This window comes from Truncatella angustata (genome assembly GCF_020726525.1).
Source record: "Truncatella angustata strain MPI-SDFR-AT-0073 chromosome Unknown BKA67scaffold_4, whole genome shotgun sequence".
Classification (NCBI taxonomy): domain Eukaryota; kingdom Fungi; phylum Ascomycota; class Sordariomycetes; order Amphisphaeriales; family Sporocadaceae; genus Truncatella; species Truncatella angustata.
Window position 1 is genome coordinate 3,218,303 of NW_025763384.1, and position 16,419 is coordinate 3,234,721.

A 16,419-nucleotide genomic window follows, 5' to 3' on the forward strand; every position below is an offset into this window, starting at 1 on the left:
GTTAAAGTCTTCACTAAATACTTCCGGGTTAGATGATTAGATTAAAACATCTAAATTGTGGTATTCAACACGAAGATATAGATTGGCAATGCACGGGGAGCTTGCGGCTCGTGTCTTGGCAAGAAGAAGTCTTACATCACTGCGAGCAAAGGTACTCGCGCGTCGATATATTTCTAGCCCTACAATTTTAATTTTCAAATGCAATTGAATCGATTGTCAAACGAATATGTGGGTGGTATAATTAGACTGATGGCCCTGCGGGACCAGATGGTAACGCACGACACAGTGAAAGAGTAAAGAAAATAAAGAGATTGATACATAAAACTCAACTATCTTACATCGCAGGACGCAAATTCTCTCGATAATGATTTTGCTAGAACGAAAAGAAAATAGATGCAAAACATCAACCCTTCGCCATTGTCGTCATGTAAGGATCGAGATAAAACTTCGAGGCATTTTCCTTCTTATATGGCCCTTCGTTTTTGATGGGTATCAGACAATTGTTTACCATACCATGAATGTATGACCGCTTTGCCAAGTTTTGGCGTGTTTCAGTTTTCTTTCGGTATGTCTCAACATCCTCTCGATTCAGCGTAGCAAACAGGTATTTGGATGCCACACCCAAAATCTGCCCACCCTTCTGACCAAATCCAAAGGAATTCAGGAGAAAGGCCTTGATCTCTGGTACCTTGAGATTATCCTGTGTCGGAAATGCTAGGTACTCGAACTGGCGTAGTTCCTCATCTACCGAGTCCAGCGCAGCGTTCCTGGGGATGATACCATCTTTCATTGCCTGCAGACAACCATTTAACATCCATGCAGCAGCCGCGGCCTTGGGGTGGCCCGTGAGGGACTTCTGACAAATAACGGGTATAAGGCGACTCTGACTCCGACCAAGATGTTGCATTTGTTGCTGGATGACATGTGCTTCGTTCTTGTCGTTTCCTTTTGTGGACGTTCCATGCATTGAGACCATGTCGATGTCATCCACACCTAACCCCCAAACTGCGAGTGCTGCTCTAAGGGGAGATATACCGGGCTCTAGCCGGCGCAAATCATCCCCATATAGTAGTTTCGCAGCACGCCTAGGATTCATAGGAGTTGCCCACTTCGTAACTGCGTTGTCGTCCAGGATACTTGGAATCAAGGTAGCTTTGGGCTCCAGACTCCAGTTGGAATCGGGCGTCGTGGCTTCAGTACTGGGTGTATTTGGTGAAAGGCTTGAGCTTGGAGTCGAGTAATTGCGCTCTGCAGAATGTCCAGCCACGAAGTCATCCATACAGGCTCTACGAAACCTGACGTCAAGCCATGGAGAGTGCGACGCGTTTGGTGATTCGCGCGCGTTAGTAAGTATGCCCTGGCCAGGGGCGGGAACCGAGCGTCCAATCCCGTCAGAAGCCATCGTAGACGAGGCAATGACCGCGTATATGGGAAGGCCCATCTTGAGCGCGATATCAGCAGTACAGATCAACTGCATACCACAACCATGTGATTCGACAAAGCCCGCCCTGGTTTCAGACATGGGACGAGACATTTCATGCGGTAAACGCCCCATCTTGAGTTGCTCTCTGGAGTTAACGGTAGCCTTCATGGCTGAAAAGTTGTAAGCTTCCTCTTCTGCAAGGTCATCTACTCCACCAACAAGACACATCTTGGTCTTTCCGGCTAGAAGTGATTCACAAGCAGCGTCAAGAGACTCCAGACTTGTAGCACAGGCGCCAGTGAGGGTCTTAATTGGACCAGCAGAGCCCATGAGCAACATGTTAATCCATGCGGCGGGTGTGTTGAACAGCGTTTCTTGCATGACGTCTCCAGGGACAGGTTTATCAAGATGGTCATCCTTGTACATCTGCTGCAGCTTGGTAAGACCGCCCAGAGAAGATCCGACGAACAGACCAAACTCGGAAAGATGGAGGTGTTCATATACTTCGTACGGATCAGTGATACCAGCGCTGTATAGCGCTTCGGCGGCGCCACAGAGGGCATATGTCGTGACAGGGTCGATTTGCGAAGCGATGTCTTCGGGTATGCCATATATGGACGGACTGAAACCGGTTGGTATTTCACCTGCCACTACGCTATCGAAAGCTCGTGACTTTGGCACATATACAGTAGCGCCTCTCTTGAGTTGAACCTTGAAGGTGTCTGTTCCAGCTGCTGCCCAAACATGGGCTTTGTCACCGTTACGAGCCTTGAAGGCGTCGGCGGTAGCTCTTGTTGCATCAAAAGGGGATAGATCTTGCTCGAGAACAAACTCTTGCAATGATTCTTTACGATCAGGACAAAAGCCGCCGGCTCTTGTAGACTCGATCATACGAATTCCAGTATGCGCGAGTATATGATCGTGATATCTTCGTCCAATATCGCCATCGTTGATTGGATCTCCGGTCTCGCGATCAACCCAGCCAATGTAACGGTTTCCTGACTTGTCCAAACCATCAAAATGCCTGATAAGACCCATCATCCAGGCTAGCTCTAGGTATGCACCTGATGTAAAAGCAATCCCCTTCTCCTTCTCCCAACGGGTTCGAGAGCTGCCCCATGGTCCCAGTTCGGAGAAGCCGACGATGACGATAACTCTCTCTGGTTCTACCATATCGTGCAGATGGTCCAACGATGCCAGATCCTCATCGTAGAGGGCCCATGATGGAAAACCCATATCGGGGTTCCATCTTTTTAATTCTTTAGGGTTTTTGATAACGAGTTCGTCTTCTCCAAGAAGCTCTTGTTCAATTTTGTCTTCCTGGAATATGATCCTTTTGATAGCTACAGCATCATGCAATTCCTGCCTCGCCTGAGCTACTTTGGCTTTGAGTTGCGACAATCTCCCCAGGCCCCCACTCAAATCTGCCAACAGTGGTTCCTCGGTTGAACGATCCATAATAGGATGAGTCAGTAAGCATAGCAAATTGAGAGCCATCTCGGTAGTCGAGAATGTCAATGCGCCATGCTTCTCGATGGCTTCGGCCACAGGTCCGTTACCAGACATTAGCCCTGTACCACGTGTCCATCCAACAACTGCACCACAGACGGAGAGGTACGGAGACCATGATTCGGACGAGAAACGCTCAAGAAGAGATTCCAGGCCAAGCTTAGACTCTGAATACAAGCCATCGCCTCCAAATGAGCCATGATTGGGGGAAAATGGTAAGATGGCCATAGTGGGTTGGGAGTCCAATCTGCGCGACCTCTTCTGATCAGCGACCGCGCCGAGCACACGGATGCAATTGGTTAGCATGACACGGTGTGCAAGCTCCGACCGGCTGCCGATTCCATCGATCTCACTACCTATTTCTGAAACTGCGGCGAAAGGGATGACCGCGTCGAGGTTACGGTTCAGACCTTTTTCCGAATATATGTACTCAATCATTGACTCGCAGTCCTGCTTTGAACCCTGATTAAATGGAAGTAGCAGCAAATCTGAGCCATTGGCCCCGTTCTGCTCGTAAATAGTTTGACACATGCCTGCCGAAGCAGATGGGGCACGACTTGTAGTCATGATGACTCTAGCGCCACCCTGCAGAAGGCCTTGTACAACGTCGATGGCGATAGATTCTGGACCTGCTCCGATTACAAGCACAGTCATGCCCGCAAAGCTAATCCCGAGGTCGGTGGATTTATGCAATTCAGCGTGATATATCCGGGTCATTGTTTCATCCATAAGCCACCCGTAAGGTGATTTCCGCTTGATGTGAAGGCATGGCAACTTGTCGTCAATACCCTCGACTTTTAGTGATGTGCACATTAGATCAGTATACTGAATAGCTCCATGTTTCGCTAGTCGTGAAATTTCGGCAATTTGCGTTGTTCCATCTTCAAGCAGAGTGGTTTGTGGCGCTTTGGGATGTCCAGTATAGCGAAAGAGAGGCCCAGCAGCTTGATGCTTCTGCACTAATTCATAAATTGCGGCTAATGAGCCCCCTGAGATGCTTGAGAGCAATCTTTCGATAACTGTATCGTAGCAATTTGCGAATCGAAGTGCCGTCGCATCTAGTTCATGGTTCTCCAATTGACCGTGGTTATAACACAGTTCAAGGAGCTTAACTCGAGCCGTATTCCATGATGAGGCAAAGCGCCGAGCCTGTTTCCTGTCGAACTTCGGTTCTACTCCTGTTTGGAACTCCTCTCCAAGCTCACGCTGTAATAAATCAAGCTTATTCTGGAGCGTCTGGCTAGCGTCTATTGATTCCTGCAGTCTCTGGAGGCCCGAGGATTGCGTTTCTCCTAGATGGTCGTGAAGAAACTCCAGGAGTTTCGACGATAACTGGCCTTGTTCCCGCTTCAGGTCATTCAGTTGCGACTCGTCTGTCATCACCGGTAGTTGGCCATGAACCGTTGATTCTTGGTCTCTTGTTTGTAAGTCCACCTTCTCTTCTATGGCATATGACTGGACGGTTTCACTGATGAAGCTCTTCACTGCGTCCGGGGAATCGAGCCGAACAGCTGGCGCCGACGTGGCCGCTATCAACAATATCGCATCCTGCCTGCTTGGCCCTAGAGCCCAGGAACTGGAAATATGGGATTTGATGGTATCCAAGCTCCAGCCTGTTGGCATTTTTGCCGAGACGAACCTCGCAATCAAACTAGTCGATTGCTTTCCAAGCCTCCCCGAATGGGATGGCTCCAGGGACACTGCAAATCGTTCAAGACTGAGGCTCTCCAAACCGTCTGGTAAACTTCCAAACTCGTTTCCAAGGTCTGAGACCAACTCATTCTGCATGGTGGACCGACCTAGGTATATGTATTAGCACAGTTTGAAATTCAAAAATGAAAATTGGGGACTACGGACCTCCAGTCAGCTCTTTCAGTGATTTAGATAAAGCTACAGCTTGCCAATCCTTCTTGAGCTTGAAAGAGACTAGATTGCGGATGATCAGCCCTGCGGATATCGAGACATCTTCGAGTTGAGCACGGGCATGAGGTTGTTGCGTCTGAGCCGCCGGTATTGTATTCTCAGTAATTGGTGGTGCTGGAATTGGCGCTTCCGCCAATCTTTGCTGAGTGCTTGTGGAGTCGTTGGTGACTAGCTGCTCCTGTTTTCCAGCATGCTGGTCACTTTTGAATGTGATTTGGTGTACATCTTGCTCATAAGCCAGAACTTTGTACTGAGACGCGACGGCTTGCTGGACTTGTTTGGATCCGTATTGGCGTTCAAGAGTCCGGCCCAACAAGCCGCCTAGGACCCTTGACGGTCCAAATTCGATGAAACGTTGAGCTTTTCGCTCTTCAGATAGCATGGCATCTTGGGTGTCGATCCTTAGCGGCCAGTTAGTGTTCAGTGGGCCTTGGTGCGTATCGGAGGATCGTAGCACATACCATCTTACAGGAAGCGCTACCTGATGACTATGATCAATAATTAGTTACTGCCTGTGTATCCAAGGCTGAGATGAAACGTACGCAAGAAGTTCGATCAACAACCTGTGTGCAATTTCTCTCTGCTCTTCATCCCCCATTTCTTCTGAGATGGAAACACCTGTTGGGAGCCCCATTTCTGCACCAGGTTTGGAGTTGTAAGTGATTCCGTGCAACTTCAACTGCTGTGAATTAGCCGCAAGGTTCACAGGCGTCGTTGCAGCTACAAGATGCCAGAAGACCGGAACGAGGCTTCGCGCAGGAAGACCCTACCTAGGTTAGGTACATACGACTTCGGCGCAGCCGACTCCCAAAACTTCGTCATATTGCTATTGGGGGTACATGAACGTACGGTCGAACACGTCTGTTCGTTGCCCATACCCTTGCTGCTATCGTAACGCGGGCTGCCACCGCCCAGCTGCATCTCACTAACAGCACGGAAAATGGAAGCATTTAGGAAATCCCGATACTCGGGGCCTGTCCTGTGCCACCCAACGTTTGCCCAAATTAGAATGAAGCCTGCCCCACCAATGCCCCGCAGCCATAACCAACTGCAGCCAACGGGAAAAGTCCAAATTCGGAGTACGCACCTCATCATCACCACCTATTATGATTATTTCTTTTTGTTATTTTGGATCAATTGTCTAGCTCTAGAGCGAAAGGGGTTGCCCTACGTATCATGCACGTACAATGACCAAAACAGTCAAGCTCAGACAACCCGACCAAAACGGGTCAAGGATTTCAACCGGGGGCCCGGGTTTGGACCTGGACGGTTTTACAATATGACCCGGCTTCAAATTACCTTACAGAAATGATTGAGGAACATTACCAAGATCTTGGTAGACATGGAACATGCACCAGCTCTATTGTCTTCATGCTGTCAATGTCGCCCATCTACCTCTGTACACCTTGACCTCTTTCGACATCAACGGACTCGTCTGTCTCAGCGTCTCTATTAGATTAGACAATTCAAATGGATGGCATGTGGCAGCCAGCAAGGTCTCATGCGAGGATTAGAGTTGCCGTATCACAGGAAGCCCAGGGATCATGGTTCATCTCTGCAACACCAAGCGATGCCGATATTCTCAAATACCATGTGGGAGGCTTTTCGAGATCGGTACCAGCAAGGGGCAGATCTCTGGTTCAGGATACAGACCCCGACCTTGAGGTAGCCATCTCATTTCTTGAGTACCTCACGTCAAACGAATCACCACAGAATGCGATTCATATCGCCCTTATTGCATTCCAACAAGACTTCTTTGGAAAAGGAGGCGTTTTTGCCTTAGCAGCCCAGTTGCCGCACCACTCAAGAAAGCGCTTCCTAACAGTCTACTACGGCTCTCTTCAACTTGCCGGTCTACAGGGCGAGCAGGTACCATCGCCCTTGATGCTTGGTGGGGTGAGAGAGGACGTCAGGTTAGCTGCCATCTTTGGGGGACTAGGACCGATCAATATCAAATGCCTCGAAGAACTGCGCGAAGCGTACAAGGTATACAAGCCTTTAGTCGAGAACCTAGTCAGACCAGCGTCAAAACTACTGAAGGATCTGGCGAAGACAAATGATGCGCTCGATTTCCATGGAAACTTTGGCTTTGACTTGGAGCGGTGGCTAGACTACCCCCTTGAAGCACCACCTACGTCTCACTTGGCCTTGGCTCCCATCAGCTGCCCCTTGATTACATTACTCGGAATTTTGAATTACCTTGTAGTCATCCAAGTACTTGGGTTCACCCCACAAGACATGCGCAAGCGATTTATCGGGGTCACCGGTCACTCCTTGGGTGTCCTCGCGGCACTGGTTGTAACTAGATCCAAGGATTGGGTAACCTTTTACGCTTGCGCCTTATATGCAGTTGAGATGTCATTCTGGGTGGGACTTCACGCTCATCGTGATGGAAAACTCGCGTCTCATTCATCAGCCCGTCTGGGCGACAGTGAATCCAGGATGTTACGCGTTCGGGGTCTTTGTGTCAAGGATCTGAGCCAGGTAGTTGAAGTTATCAATCGTTATTTGCCAGAGCCTGCCCATGTTTACCTGTCAGTGGTGAATGAGAGGAAGTCTCACGTAATTGCGGGGCCCTCTTCTAGCCTCGACGCGGTTCGGTTGAGATTGCAGCAGCTGGGGGCTGATCCAGAGGTCGATCAGACCAGAATTCCCTTTCACAAGAGGAAACCTGTCATTGACGAACAATTCCTGCCTATTTCAGCACCATTCCATACCCAGCACCTGGAAGAAACTGTTGACAGAGTCCTGACGTCGATGCATCTACAAGATATTCCTGGTGACTGCCTTGGTCCTCCTCTTCGGCACACAAAGAATGGAATTTCTGTTGATCTATCGGATGGGCCTCAGGGTACAAATGCCATAGTACGTATGATGCTTGTCGAGCAGGTCAACTGGCCAGAGTGCATCGCATTTGCGAAAGGTGCACAAGTCCTCGACTTCGGACCAGGGCTACCTGGTTTGCTTGCCAGCAAATGCCTAGAAGGTACGGGCAGCAGGACTCTATCAGTCACGGAATGGGACTTGTCTTCAAGTAGCATAGGTGACGCGGCCGACTTTTACACATCAAAAATACACACAGGACACAACTGGGCAATCAGATATCTGCCTTCAATGTCAAAATGGGGCATGCGGACGAAATTTGTCGAAGTTCTTGGCTGTCCGCATGTCATGGTAGCAGGTATGACACCCACCACTGTTTCTTGGGAGTTTGTCTCAGCTGTCATGAATGCTGGGTACCATACAGAGCTGGCAGCCGGAGGTTATGTGGACTCGCTAAGTCTCCAAGACGCCCTGCACCAACTATCGTCAAGCATACAGTCAGGGAGGGGGATTTGCTGTAATATCATTTATTCCGACCCCAAAGCTATCAGTTGGCAAATTCCGTTGCTACGAAATATGATAACTGAGGGCTATCCAATCCACGGCATCACCATTGGAGCTGGCATTCCTTCGACTGAGATTATTGATGATTATATCAAAACATTGGGTCTACGTTACATAGGGTTGAAGCCGGGGTCTGTCAAGGGTATTCTTGCCGTTGTGCAGATAGCCCAGCGGCATCCCAACTTTTCCATTATCCTCCAGTGGACAGGTGGAAGGAGCGGTGGTCATCACTCCTTTGAGGACTTCCATGAGCCTCTTATAGAAACCTACAGCCGGGTGAGGGCATGCAAGAATATCACATTGGTGGTAGGTGGCGGATTTGGCGATGGCCTAGGAACATTCCCTTACTTGAGTGGGGCATGGTCATGTTCGCGAGGCTTCCCTCCCATGCCTGTCGATGGTATACTACTTGGAAGCAGAATGATGGTTTCAAAAGAAGCGAAGACAGCTCCGCAAGTCAAGGAATTGATCTTGGAAGCTGAAGGGGTTGGAGATGAGCTGTGGCAAGAATCCTACGATCGTTCCGTTGGCGGCATCATTACTATAACTTCGGAGATGTCTCAGCCAATTCATGTTCTGGCCAATCGAGCTGCGGTGCTCTGGAAAGAACTGGATGAAACCGTTTTCGGTGTGAAGGATCCAGTCACTCGACTGTCCATACTGCAGGATAAGAAGCAATGGGTCATTTCTAAGCTTAATTCGGACTTCCACCGGCCATGGTTCCCTATAATGACCGACGGGCGTCCTTGTGAGCTGCATCACATGACTTACCGGCGAGTTTTAGTCCGTATGATTGAACTCATGTTTGTTGGTCACCAGAACCGCTGGGTCCATGAGTCTTACTCCGACCGAGTTGTGGAATTTGTGGAGAGGATGTTTGAGCGACTGCGAAACGGGCTTCCCACGTCGCTCAAAACCACCGAGCCTGGCTTCTTGCTAGAATACGTCATGCACCAACTGCCGGAGGCGGAGAACGAGTTTCTTCACCATGACGACGTCTTATTCTTCGTGGATCTGTGCTGGAGGCGTGGACCTGCGCGAAAGCCAGTTAACTTTGTGCCTGTTCTTGATCAGAACTTTGAAACTTGGTTCAAGAAGGACTCATTGTGGCAGTCAGAAGATGTCGACGCTGTCGTCGACAAAGATGCGCAGCGTGTTCTAATTATACAAGGGCCTGTGGCAGCATCCTTTTCGAACAAGGTTGACGAGGGAGTCAATGATATCCTCGATGGAATTGTACAAAAGCATATACAACTTCTATCAGAAGATAGTAAGCTGTCACATCCAACAACTGAATTGGAGATATCGCCGAAATTAACTATTCCCATGGATCAGGCCATAGATGACTCTACATTCCTTGAATTCACGGATACAAGAAACCTTCCGAGTCTCGATTCGTTTGTGTCAGAGATTTGTACCCAAGTCTCGCCATGGGCTCAAGCGTGTATGACAGACTGCACAATTAGGCAAGGATATCGCACGGTCCCAAACCCGATTCGAATGGCCCTCGTACCATGTCCCGGACAGCAAGTCGTTATCAATCGTAATGCCTGCGGGGTGACGAGTATGATAACCATATCGAACATGGACTCCACTTCTGAGCAGGAAGTGCCCTGTATGATACTCAAATGTGACGACAGCAAGAATATCAAGGTGGTTTTGGGCCATCGATCGTCAAACCGTCAATTCTATTCTCTCACCTTTGATTACCTCTATCAGCCACAACATATCGGTGCAAGGCTGCTTGAGAACACCGAAGGACGGCTGAGAAAGATACAGGACTTTTACTCCAACCTCTGGCTAGGCGGATGGCCATCGCATGTCAGACATGGAGACATTCACAGCACATTTTCGGGATCACCTGTAGCACTTACCGAGTCACTGTGCAAGAGGTTCTTAAATTATTCAGGAGCACAAGGAGTCTGTGGCGTCAACCTCCCGATAGACATTGCTATTGTCGCGGCTTGGGAGGCATTAGTACTTCCGCTGCTCGGCTCGGGGTTTAATGAGGACATAACAAAGTTACTCCACCGCTCTATTAAGTACCAGTATTTACCAGGAGCTCAGCCGCTGCAAATGGGTCAGACTGTGCAAGCCACATCGACTGTAGATTGCTTGAGCAACGAGGATAATGGCAAAGTCGTCACGGTAAGTGCTACGGTACGGCACGAAGATCAGCCCGTTATCAGAGTAGTCAGCGAATTCTTCATTCAAGGTCTCTGTGAAGAGGATGAGGGCACTTTCAAAAACACCGAAGAACAAGTCATACGTGTTGATGTTGCATCTAAGACGGTCGAAGCTGCTCTTGTGAGCAGAAAATGGGTCCTACTCGACGAACGGAACCTATTGGGTAAAGTGCTTCTCTTCAAATTGGCCTCTCGGAGAACGAAACAGACTTTGAGCGTGACGGGCTCCATATTGATTCAAAACAAGTCTCCCCATGTCAAATGCGTTGGCCGCGTGGTCTTTGAGAGTTGCCAGCCAAGAGCCGGGAATATTGTCCTGAATTTTCTGAACCGTTACGGAAACCCCAACAGTCCGTGTCAGCCTATAAAGAACCGCGAAGTTGTATTTGAGGATATTCGAATGCCTCTTCGAAACGATGAATACTCGTTGGTCTCGAAAGACGACAACCCGATACACACGAACCACACTTTTGCATGCTACACGGGCCTGCCAGGTATTATCGTGCATGGAATGCACACAAGCGCTATCGTTAGGAGTGTTGTGGAGAGGATGGTTACTGGCAATAATATAGACCGATTCCAATGTTGGAAAGCAGACTTTCTCGGCATGGTGACGCCCGGAGATAATCTGAAAATCGAATTCCAGCACGTGGCCATGGTTTCCAGTCGTATGATGTTCGAGGTGAAGGCCTACAAGAAAAGTGACAAGACTCTGGTACTGTCAGCAGAGGCAGAGATTGAGCAGATCAACACGGCCTACCTGTTCACGGGTCAGGGCAGCCAGAAGGTGGGCATGGGCATGGAGCTATATGAGACCAGCCCAGCTGCGCGCATACAGTGGGACCGAGGAGGTGAGTAATTTTATTCCAGCCGCGTGCAATATCATCAGGACTTATCATGTTACTAACGGATGGCGTATCAATAGAAGTCTTCTTTACCGAAAACTATGGTGAGTTGAGTCTTACTGGCTTATCTATGCTCATCAGGATAACATTTGAGGCAGGCTTTTCGATACTACAAATTGTGCGTGACAATCCAAAGGAGTTGACAATCTACTTTGGCGGTCCTCGAGGGAAGTATGTAAGAGATCAGTATCTCAGACTCGCAAATTTCCAGCCCGGGTCAGCTTCAGAGAAAGTCGCGGCGCAGTCAGCTTTCCTTGGTCTTGACCAAACCTCAAAGTCGTACACATTTCGACATTCAGAGGGTCTCCTTTTTTCTACACAATTCGCCCAATCAGCAATTATGCTGGCGGAGATTGCAGCTTTCGAGGATTTCAGATCCCACGGATTGGTGCAGTCAAGATCACAATATGCAGGCCACTCCTTGGGGGAATATGCCGCAATAACATGCATGGGCGAAGCTCTCTCTGTTGAGTCCCTTCTTCGTGTCGTCTTTTACAGAGGTGCCACGGTACAAGGAACCATGTCAGCAGCAAGAGAGCAGGGTGCCGAGTACTCTATGGCTGCCATCAACCCTGAATCTATCGGTAGGACCATCCAGTTCCTCTCCCATGCTGAGACTAATATTGCCATTTATAGGTCTTACGGAAGTACAGCTTTTGAGTATAGTCGAGTTGATATCAAAGCAGAGCTCATTGCTGCTTGAAGTGGTGAATTTCAACGTCGCTGACAAGCAATATGTCTGCGCAGGTCACGTATGTACTCTCTCTCGGTTCCCATGAAGGTTTTGTACTTGACTGATGTCTGACCTTCCCATCAGAATCGAGCTTTGTGGGTCTTGAGCCAGGTGCTGGATGATTGTAGTAAATTCAAAAGAACTGGGCTTTGCTTGACCCAGCAACTGCAGGACTGCGTCGGAAACTCCATGGCGAAGCCCCGGGACTCTACACTTCAACGCTCCTTGGCGTTCATTCCACTGCTTGGCATCGATATCCCCTTCCACTCATCGCTGCTGAAGAAAAATATCGAACTCAGCCGCGAATTCCTCGAAGAATCGATTCCCAAGAACACGATAATTCCTAGCAGGCTTGTGGGTCAATGGATTCCTAATATCCTTGGCCAGTCATTCTCTATAGAATACGATTTCGTGGCCGCGGCGTATCAAGCGACGGGAAGCAAGAAACTCCAAGAGATACTTCAGAAGGTAAGAATAGTTACCTGACATGCTGAAGTACGCCGCACGGCTAACAACTCACAGTATTACCATTCCGTGCCCACAATACTCAGGTGAGCCGTATTTCCCGGTATCTTGCTGTCGAGTATAGAAGTATAAGCTCTGGTAGAGAATGAATGGCAAGTTCTCACATCATTCAGAGATTGAAATTGCAATCCCTATATCTTCTGTACAGAATCATTATCAATTATTTCCGTCCAATGACTAGATTTAATCTATTTCAGACTACTTCGAATTTGCATTGTCCTATAAGAACATGAGAATGCGACTTCTGTATAATTTGTAATTTTAGGTATGAGAGATACATTGACCAGCCGCAATTTTGATGGCGTGTCTATACGGCTGCTGGTCCTCTTAGCGAATATCAAGCTATCTAAATATATAGCGTCAATGTCATATTCCCAATGGACACACGATTCATGCGCGTCGATGATGTTGATATACCATGCAGCACAAAGTTTCATTGATTTCCGGTTGTTAAGAAAGCGACAGTCTGATAGTGCGTAGTATTAGGCTGCAAGCTAATTAATTGGCTCGAGGTCAGCTTCTTGCTAAGCATCCGCAGCGATGATTGAATTTCTAGATCAGCATAATTCACGATTAACCAGATTTTTGAAAGGATCAAGAAAACGTATGCCCTAAATCAAGCGACTGAGTTTCCGCATATTCCCGGTTTTGTGACAGAAATAAACCAAGCGCGCGGGGAATGTACGAATTGAGATAGATCCCATTTGTATTGCCCCGTCAGCATCAGCCCGGGATTAGGCCAAAATCCGACAGATCCCACTGCGTCCAACTGAAAATTGGCCCGAATATAGGCAGAATTTCTTTGCGACTTCGTTTACAGGCATCTGATGGATCTTATGGCGTGCAAATTCAATCCAGAATGGTTTGAGCCGGTGTCCTGTTCGCGATAATGGCACAAACGCGAATGTTTCAATGCCAAGCGGAGGAAACGGGAATCACCACCTGATGGAGAGGTCTCGGTTCCAATATATAGGCTCTGTATGGGTTCCTTTGGCACGAGACATTACCGCAGTACATTGCAGCGTACCTAATTAGCATGATCGTACCAATGGCGCCCAAGTCTATGCAACTACTCTCAGCAGTCCTGCTGGCGTGTTTGTGCCTGTCAGGGGCACAGGCCCACCACACGGTGAAGAAAACCCTGACTGTGACATACAAGAAGGGTGCGCCAGATGGAATTCAGCGAGATGTGATATACATCAATGGGCAATTCCCAGGACCGGACCTCGTATTCGATGAAGGCGATGATGTGGAAGTAAGTCGGCTTGGTGCTTCGTATTTGTCATCGAGATACATACCTAACATCTGGACCAGATCACCGTGAAGAACAACATGCCTTTTAATACTACTATGCATTGGCATGGGCTTTTGTAAGTCCACCTATTTATCTGGTCGTCCAGGTTTTCATACTGACGAACAGGCAGAATGCAAGGTACACCTTGGTCTGATGGCGTTCCAGGCCTCACACAGAAACCGATTGAACCTGGAGAGGACTTCATTTACCGATTTAAGGCAGAGCCTGCTGGAACATACTGGTGAGCGCGGCCCTGAGGATTGAGTTTTGTATGTACGGTGCGGCGCGGAAGCTGACCACGTTTCAAGGTATCACTCGCACAGCCGTGCTACTCTATTGGACGGCATGTATGGGCCTTTATGGATAAGGTCTGAAAAACTAGCTAATTTGTCAGATACCGAAGCATTACTGACAGGATTGAATAGGCCCAAAAGCGATGCCGCGACGCCGTACAAGTTGATCTCCAGCGACAAGAAAGAACTCATTGCAATCGAAAAGGCTGCTCGTGATCCGGAGCTACTGACTGTCTCTGACTGGAGCAATTTCACATCTTGGGAATATATGAATGGTATGGTCGCATCTGGTCTGGACATCTTGTAAGGAAATTTTGCTTCAAGTGTAGTATGGGAAAGAACTAACTGGCCGTGCCTGAAGCTGCGTAGATAGTATCCTTCTAAATGGCAAAGGCGAAAGTTACTGTCCTGGTCAACCGTTCCTCCAGTCCGAGGTAATGAGTTACATGCAATGGGCTCTGGGTGAACCAGTAAACGACAAAGGGTGAGTAAAAGAAAAGATATACATAGGAATGAAAATGAAAAATTACTGACTTACCTGTCGATACCCAGATGCTTTCCATTTGTCTACTCTACAGAAGGTCCTTTCCTACCTGGCAAACCTGAAGCTATCCCAGATCACATGTGGAAAGACTGCATACCTGCAAAGGGCGAGAACGCGACGATTTCGGTCGATGCCAAGGATGGATGGGCCAGTCTCAACATCGTCATGGCATCGACAATGAAGGCTGTGGTTTTCTCAATCGACGAGCATGATCTGTGGCTCTACGAAGTCGACGGTCACTTTGTTCAGCCTGCCAAGTACCAGTGGATTGTTTTGCTTCCCGCAAAACGTTACAATGTCTTGGTGAAGCTGGATAAGACGCCAGGAGATTATACCATCCGCATTCCGGATCAAGGCTTTTCGCAGATCATTTCCGGATTCGCCACGTTGAGCTATAAGCACGGGAAATCCTTGGGTCCGACGACCCCCTGGATCACGTATGGTGGTCTCAATGCCAGCACCGAAGGCGTCGGCTTTGCCTATTCTGACACTCTGCCGCCATATCCCCCAATCAAGCCTGCCGCGAAGTCAGACGTCGCCCATGTGTTTTACTTGTACCGCTGGGACCAGGCTTACACGTGGACGCTCGGAGGCTCTGCCGTCATGCCTGTCGATGCATGGGCATACAAGCCGCTACTTTACAACCCCCTCTCCGAGGCTGCCAACGACACGACGTTGGTAGTACAGACAAAATTTGGGCAGTGGGTGGATCTCATCATTCAAGTCGGCTCCAAGGCTGGCGAAGAGCAGGAGATCAACCACGTCATCCATAAGCACGCCAGTAAAGCCTGGCAGGTAGGCGCAGGATCCGGCGTCTGGAATTTCACCTCGGTGGACCAGGCTGTCCAGCTGCATCCCGAGCTGTTCAACTTTGAGAATCCACCTTACATGGATGTTTTCCTAACGTCGTTCGAAGGTCCATCGTGGATCATCATGCGCTATCAAGTCGACAATCCGGGCCCTTGGCTAATACACTGTCACTCCGAGATACATGTCGCCGGTGGTATGGCTATGGTCATTATGGATGGAGTAGATAAGTGGCCTAAGATTCCCAATGGGTACGGACCTGACCAGAAGGGTCACTTCTGAGTTGAAACGTTATAGGAGTGATGTGCATACAAGTGGTCGCGGCGTATGCTCCTGGGCCTCGAAAACTTATTCATGGTCGATTGGCAGTAATAATATTAGTTCACGTAATCATCTAAATCAACCATCTTGAAGGATATTTGAAATGTTTATGTGACCATCATTTGAAGTGAAGTATGGATTCAGATGAGGCTCTCTGATGTTCTTGACTAGAAACACCAGGTACAACAAAGTGGTACAATGTGGTCGACCCGGGCACTGGTCTTGCACATCTCTCTCACTGTCGCTTTTGAGGGTATTCCCATGCTTCTGTATCACTACTTTCGCTTCTTTATTGATTTATGTTACTTTCGTACTTCATATTGTCGTTTTCGCTTCTTTTCGCTCTTTTCGCTACTGTAACTACGTCCCTGCCAAACGAGATATGAGACGGAGGCACCAGGGGCAACCCTTATGATGCTTAGTGCAAGCTCGAAGCGTGTCTCCTGGAGGTGGTTTCTGAAGGCCGTCCTCCCAACTCATCAAAAGCGTTACAGGATTGCTCTTTATCTTTTACATGAAGCCGTGACGCCAAATTTTACTAACTGAAACGCTCACTGAGACAGCGAGCA

At 48.6% G+C, this 16,419-nt stretch overlaps 3 protein-coding genes across 3 annotated transcripts; 2 read left to right on the forward strand and 1 right to left on the reverse strand.

The window, feature by feature from the left end:
• Window positions 1-170: 170 nt before the first annotated feature.
• Window positions 171-5,819, reverse strand: BKA67DRAFT_566038 (uncharacterized protein). The gene is made up of 5 exons (XM_046102847.1): window positions 5,626-5,819; window positions 5,398-5,534; window positions 5,317-5,343; window positions 4,790-5,256; window positions 171-4,731 (listed from the first exon to the last, which is right to left on the reverse strand). Exons 2-5 carry the CDS (start codon window positions 5,487-5,489, stop codon window positions 404-406), a joined length of 4,914 nt encoding a protein of 1,637 aa, XP_045958970.1. The 5' UTR covers window positions 5,490-5,534; window positions 5,626-5,819; the 3' UTR covers window positions 171-403.
• Window positions 5,820-6,334: 515 nt separating this feature from the next.
• Window positions 6,335-12,552, forward strand: BKA67DRAFT_517647 (putative fatty acid synthase subunit beta; the record flags this gene model as incomplete). The annotated part of the gene is made up of 5 exons (XM_046097924.1): window positions 6,335-11,279; window positions 11,354-11,377; window positions 11,432-11,917; window positions 11,970-12,085; window positions 12,151-12,552. The coding sequence occupies 5 exons, from the start codon at window positions 6,335-6,337 to the stop codon at window positions 12,550-12,552; spliced, it is 5,973 nt and encodes a 1,990-aa protein (XP_045958971.1).
• A 637-nt stretch (window positions 12,553-13,189) lies between these two features.
• BKA67DRAFT_566043 (multicopper oxidase-domain-containing protein) lies at window positions 13,190-15,946 on the forward strand. Its single transcript, XM_046102848.1, has 7 exons — window positions 13,190-13,846; window positions 13,906-13,961; window positions 14,016-14,126; window positions 14,194-14,253; window positions 14,311-14,481; window positions 14,540-14,662; window positions 14,731-15,946. The coding sequence occupies exons 1-7, from the start codon at window positions 13,628-13,630 to the stop codon at window positions 15,809-15,811; spliced, it is 1,821 nt and encodes a 606-aa protein (XP_045958972.1). The 5' UTR covers window positions 13,190-13,627; the 3' UTR covers window positions 15,812-15,946.
• The last annotated feature ends 473 nt before the right edge of the window (window positions 15,947-16,419 follow it).

What these genes read in the sequence shown, in the direction of transcription:
- BKA67DRAFT_566038 (XM_046102847.1), bottom strand. Translation starts at nt 5,489, where the DNA reads ATGGGGCTCCCAACAGGTGTTTCCATCTCAGAAGAAATGGGGGATGAA. An exon ending in TTGTTGATCGAACTTCTTGC is followed by an intron (nt 5,344 to 5,397) that starts GTACGTTTCATC and finishes TATTGATCATAG; the next exon opens with TCATCAGGTAGCGCTTCCTG. An exon ending in GTAGCGCTTCCTGTAAGATG is followed by an intron (nt 5,257 to 5,316) that starts GTATGTGCTACG and finishes CTGGCCGCTAAG; the next exon opens with GATCGACACCCAAGATGCCA.
- BKA67DRAFT_566043 (XM_046102848.1), top strand. Translation starts at nt 13,628, where the DNA reads ATGATCGTACCAATGGCGCCCAAGTCTATGCAACTACTCTCAGCAGTC. An exon ending in ATGAAGGCGATGATGTGGAA is followed by an intron (nt 13,847 to 13,905) that starts GTAAGTCGGCTT and finishes CATCTGGACCAG; the next exon opens with ATCACCGTGAAGAACAACAT. An exon ending in GAACCAGTAAACGACAAAGG is followed by an intron (nt 14,663 to 14,730) that starts GTGAGTAAAAGA and finishes GTCGATACCCAG; the next exon opens with ATGCTTTCCATTTGTCTACT.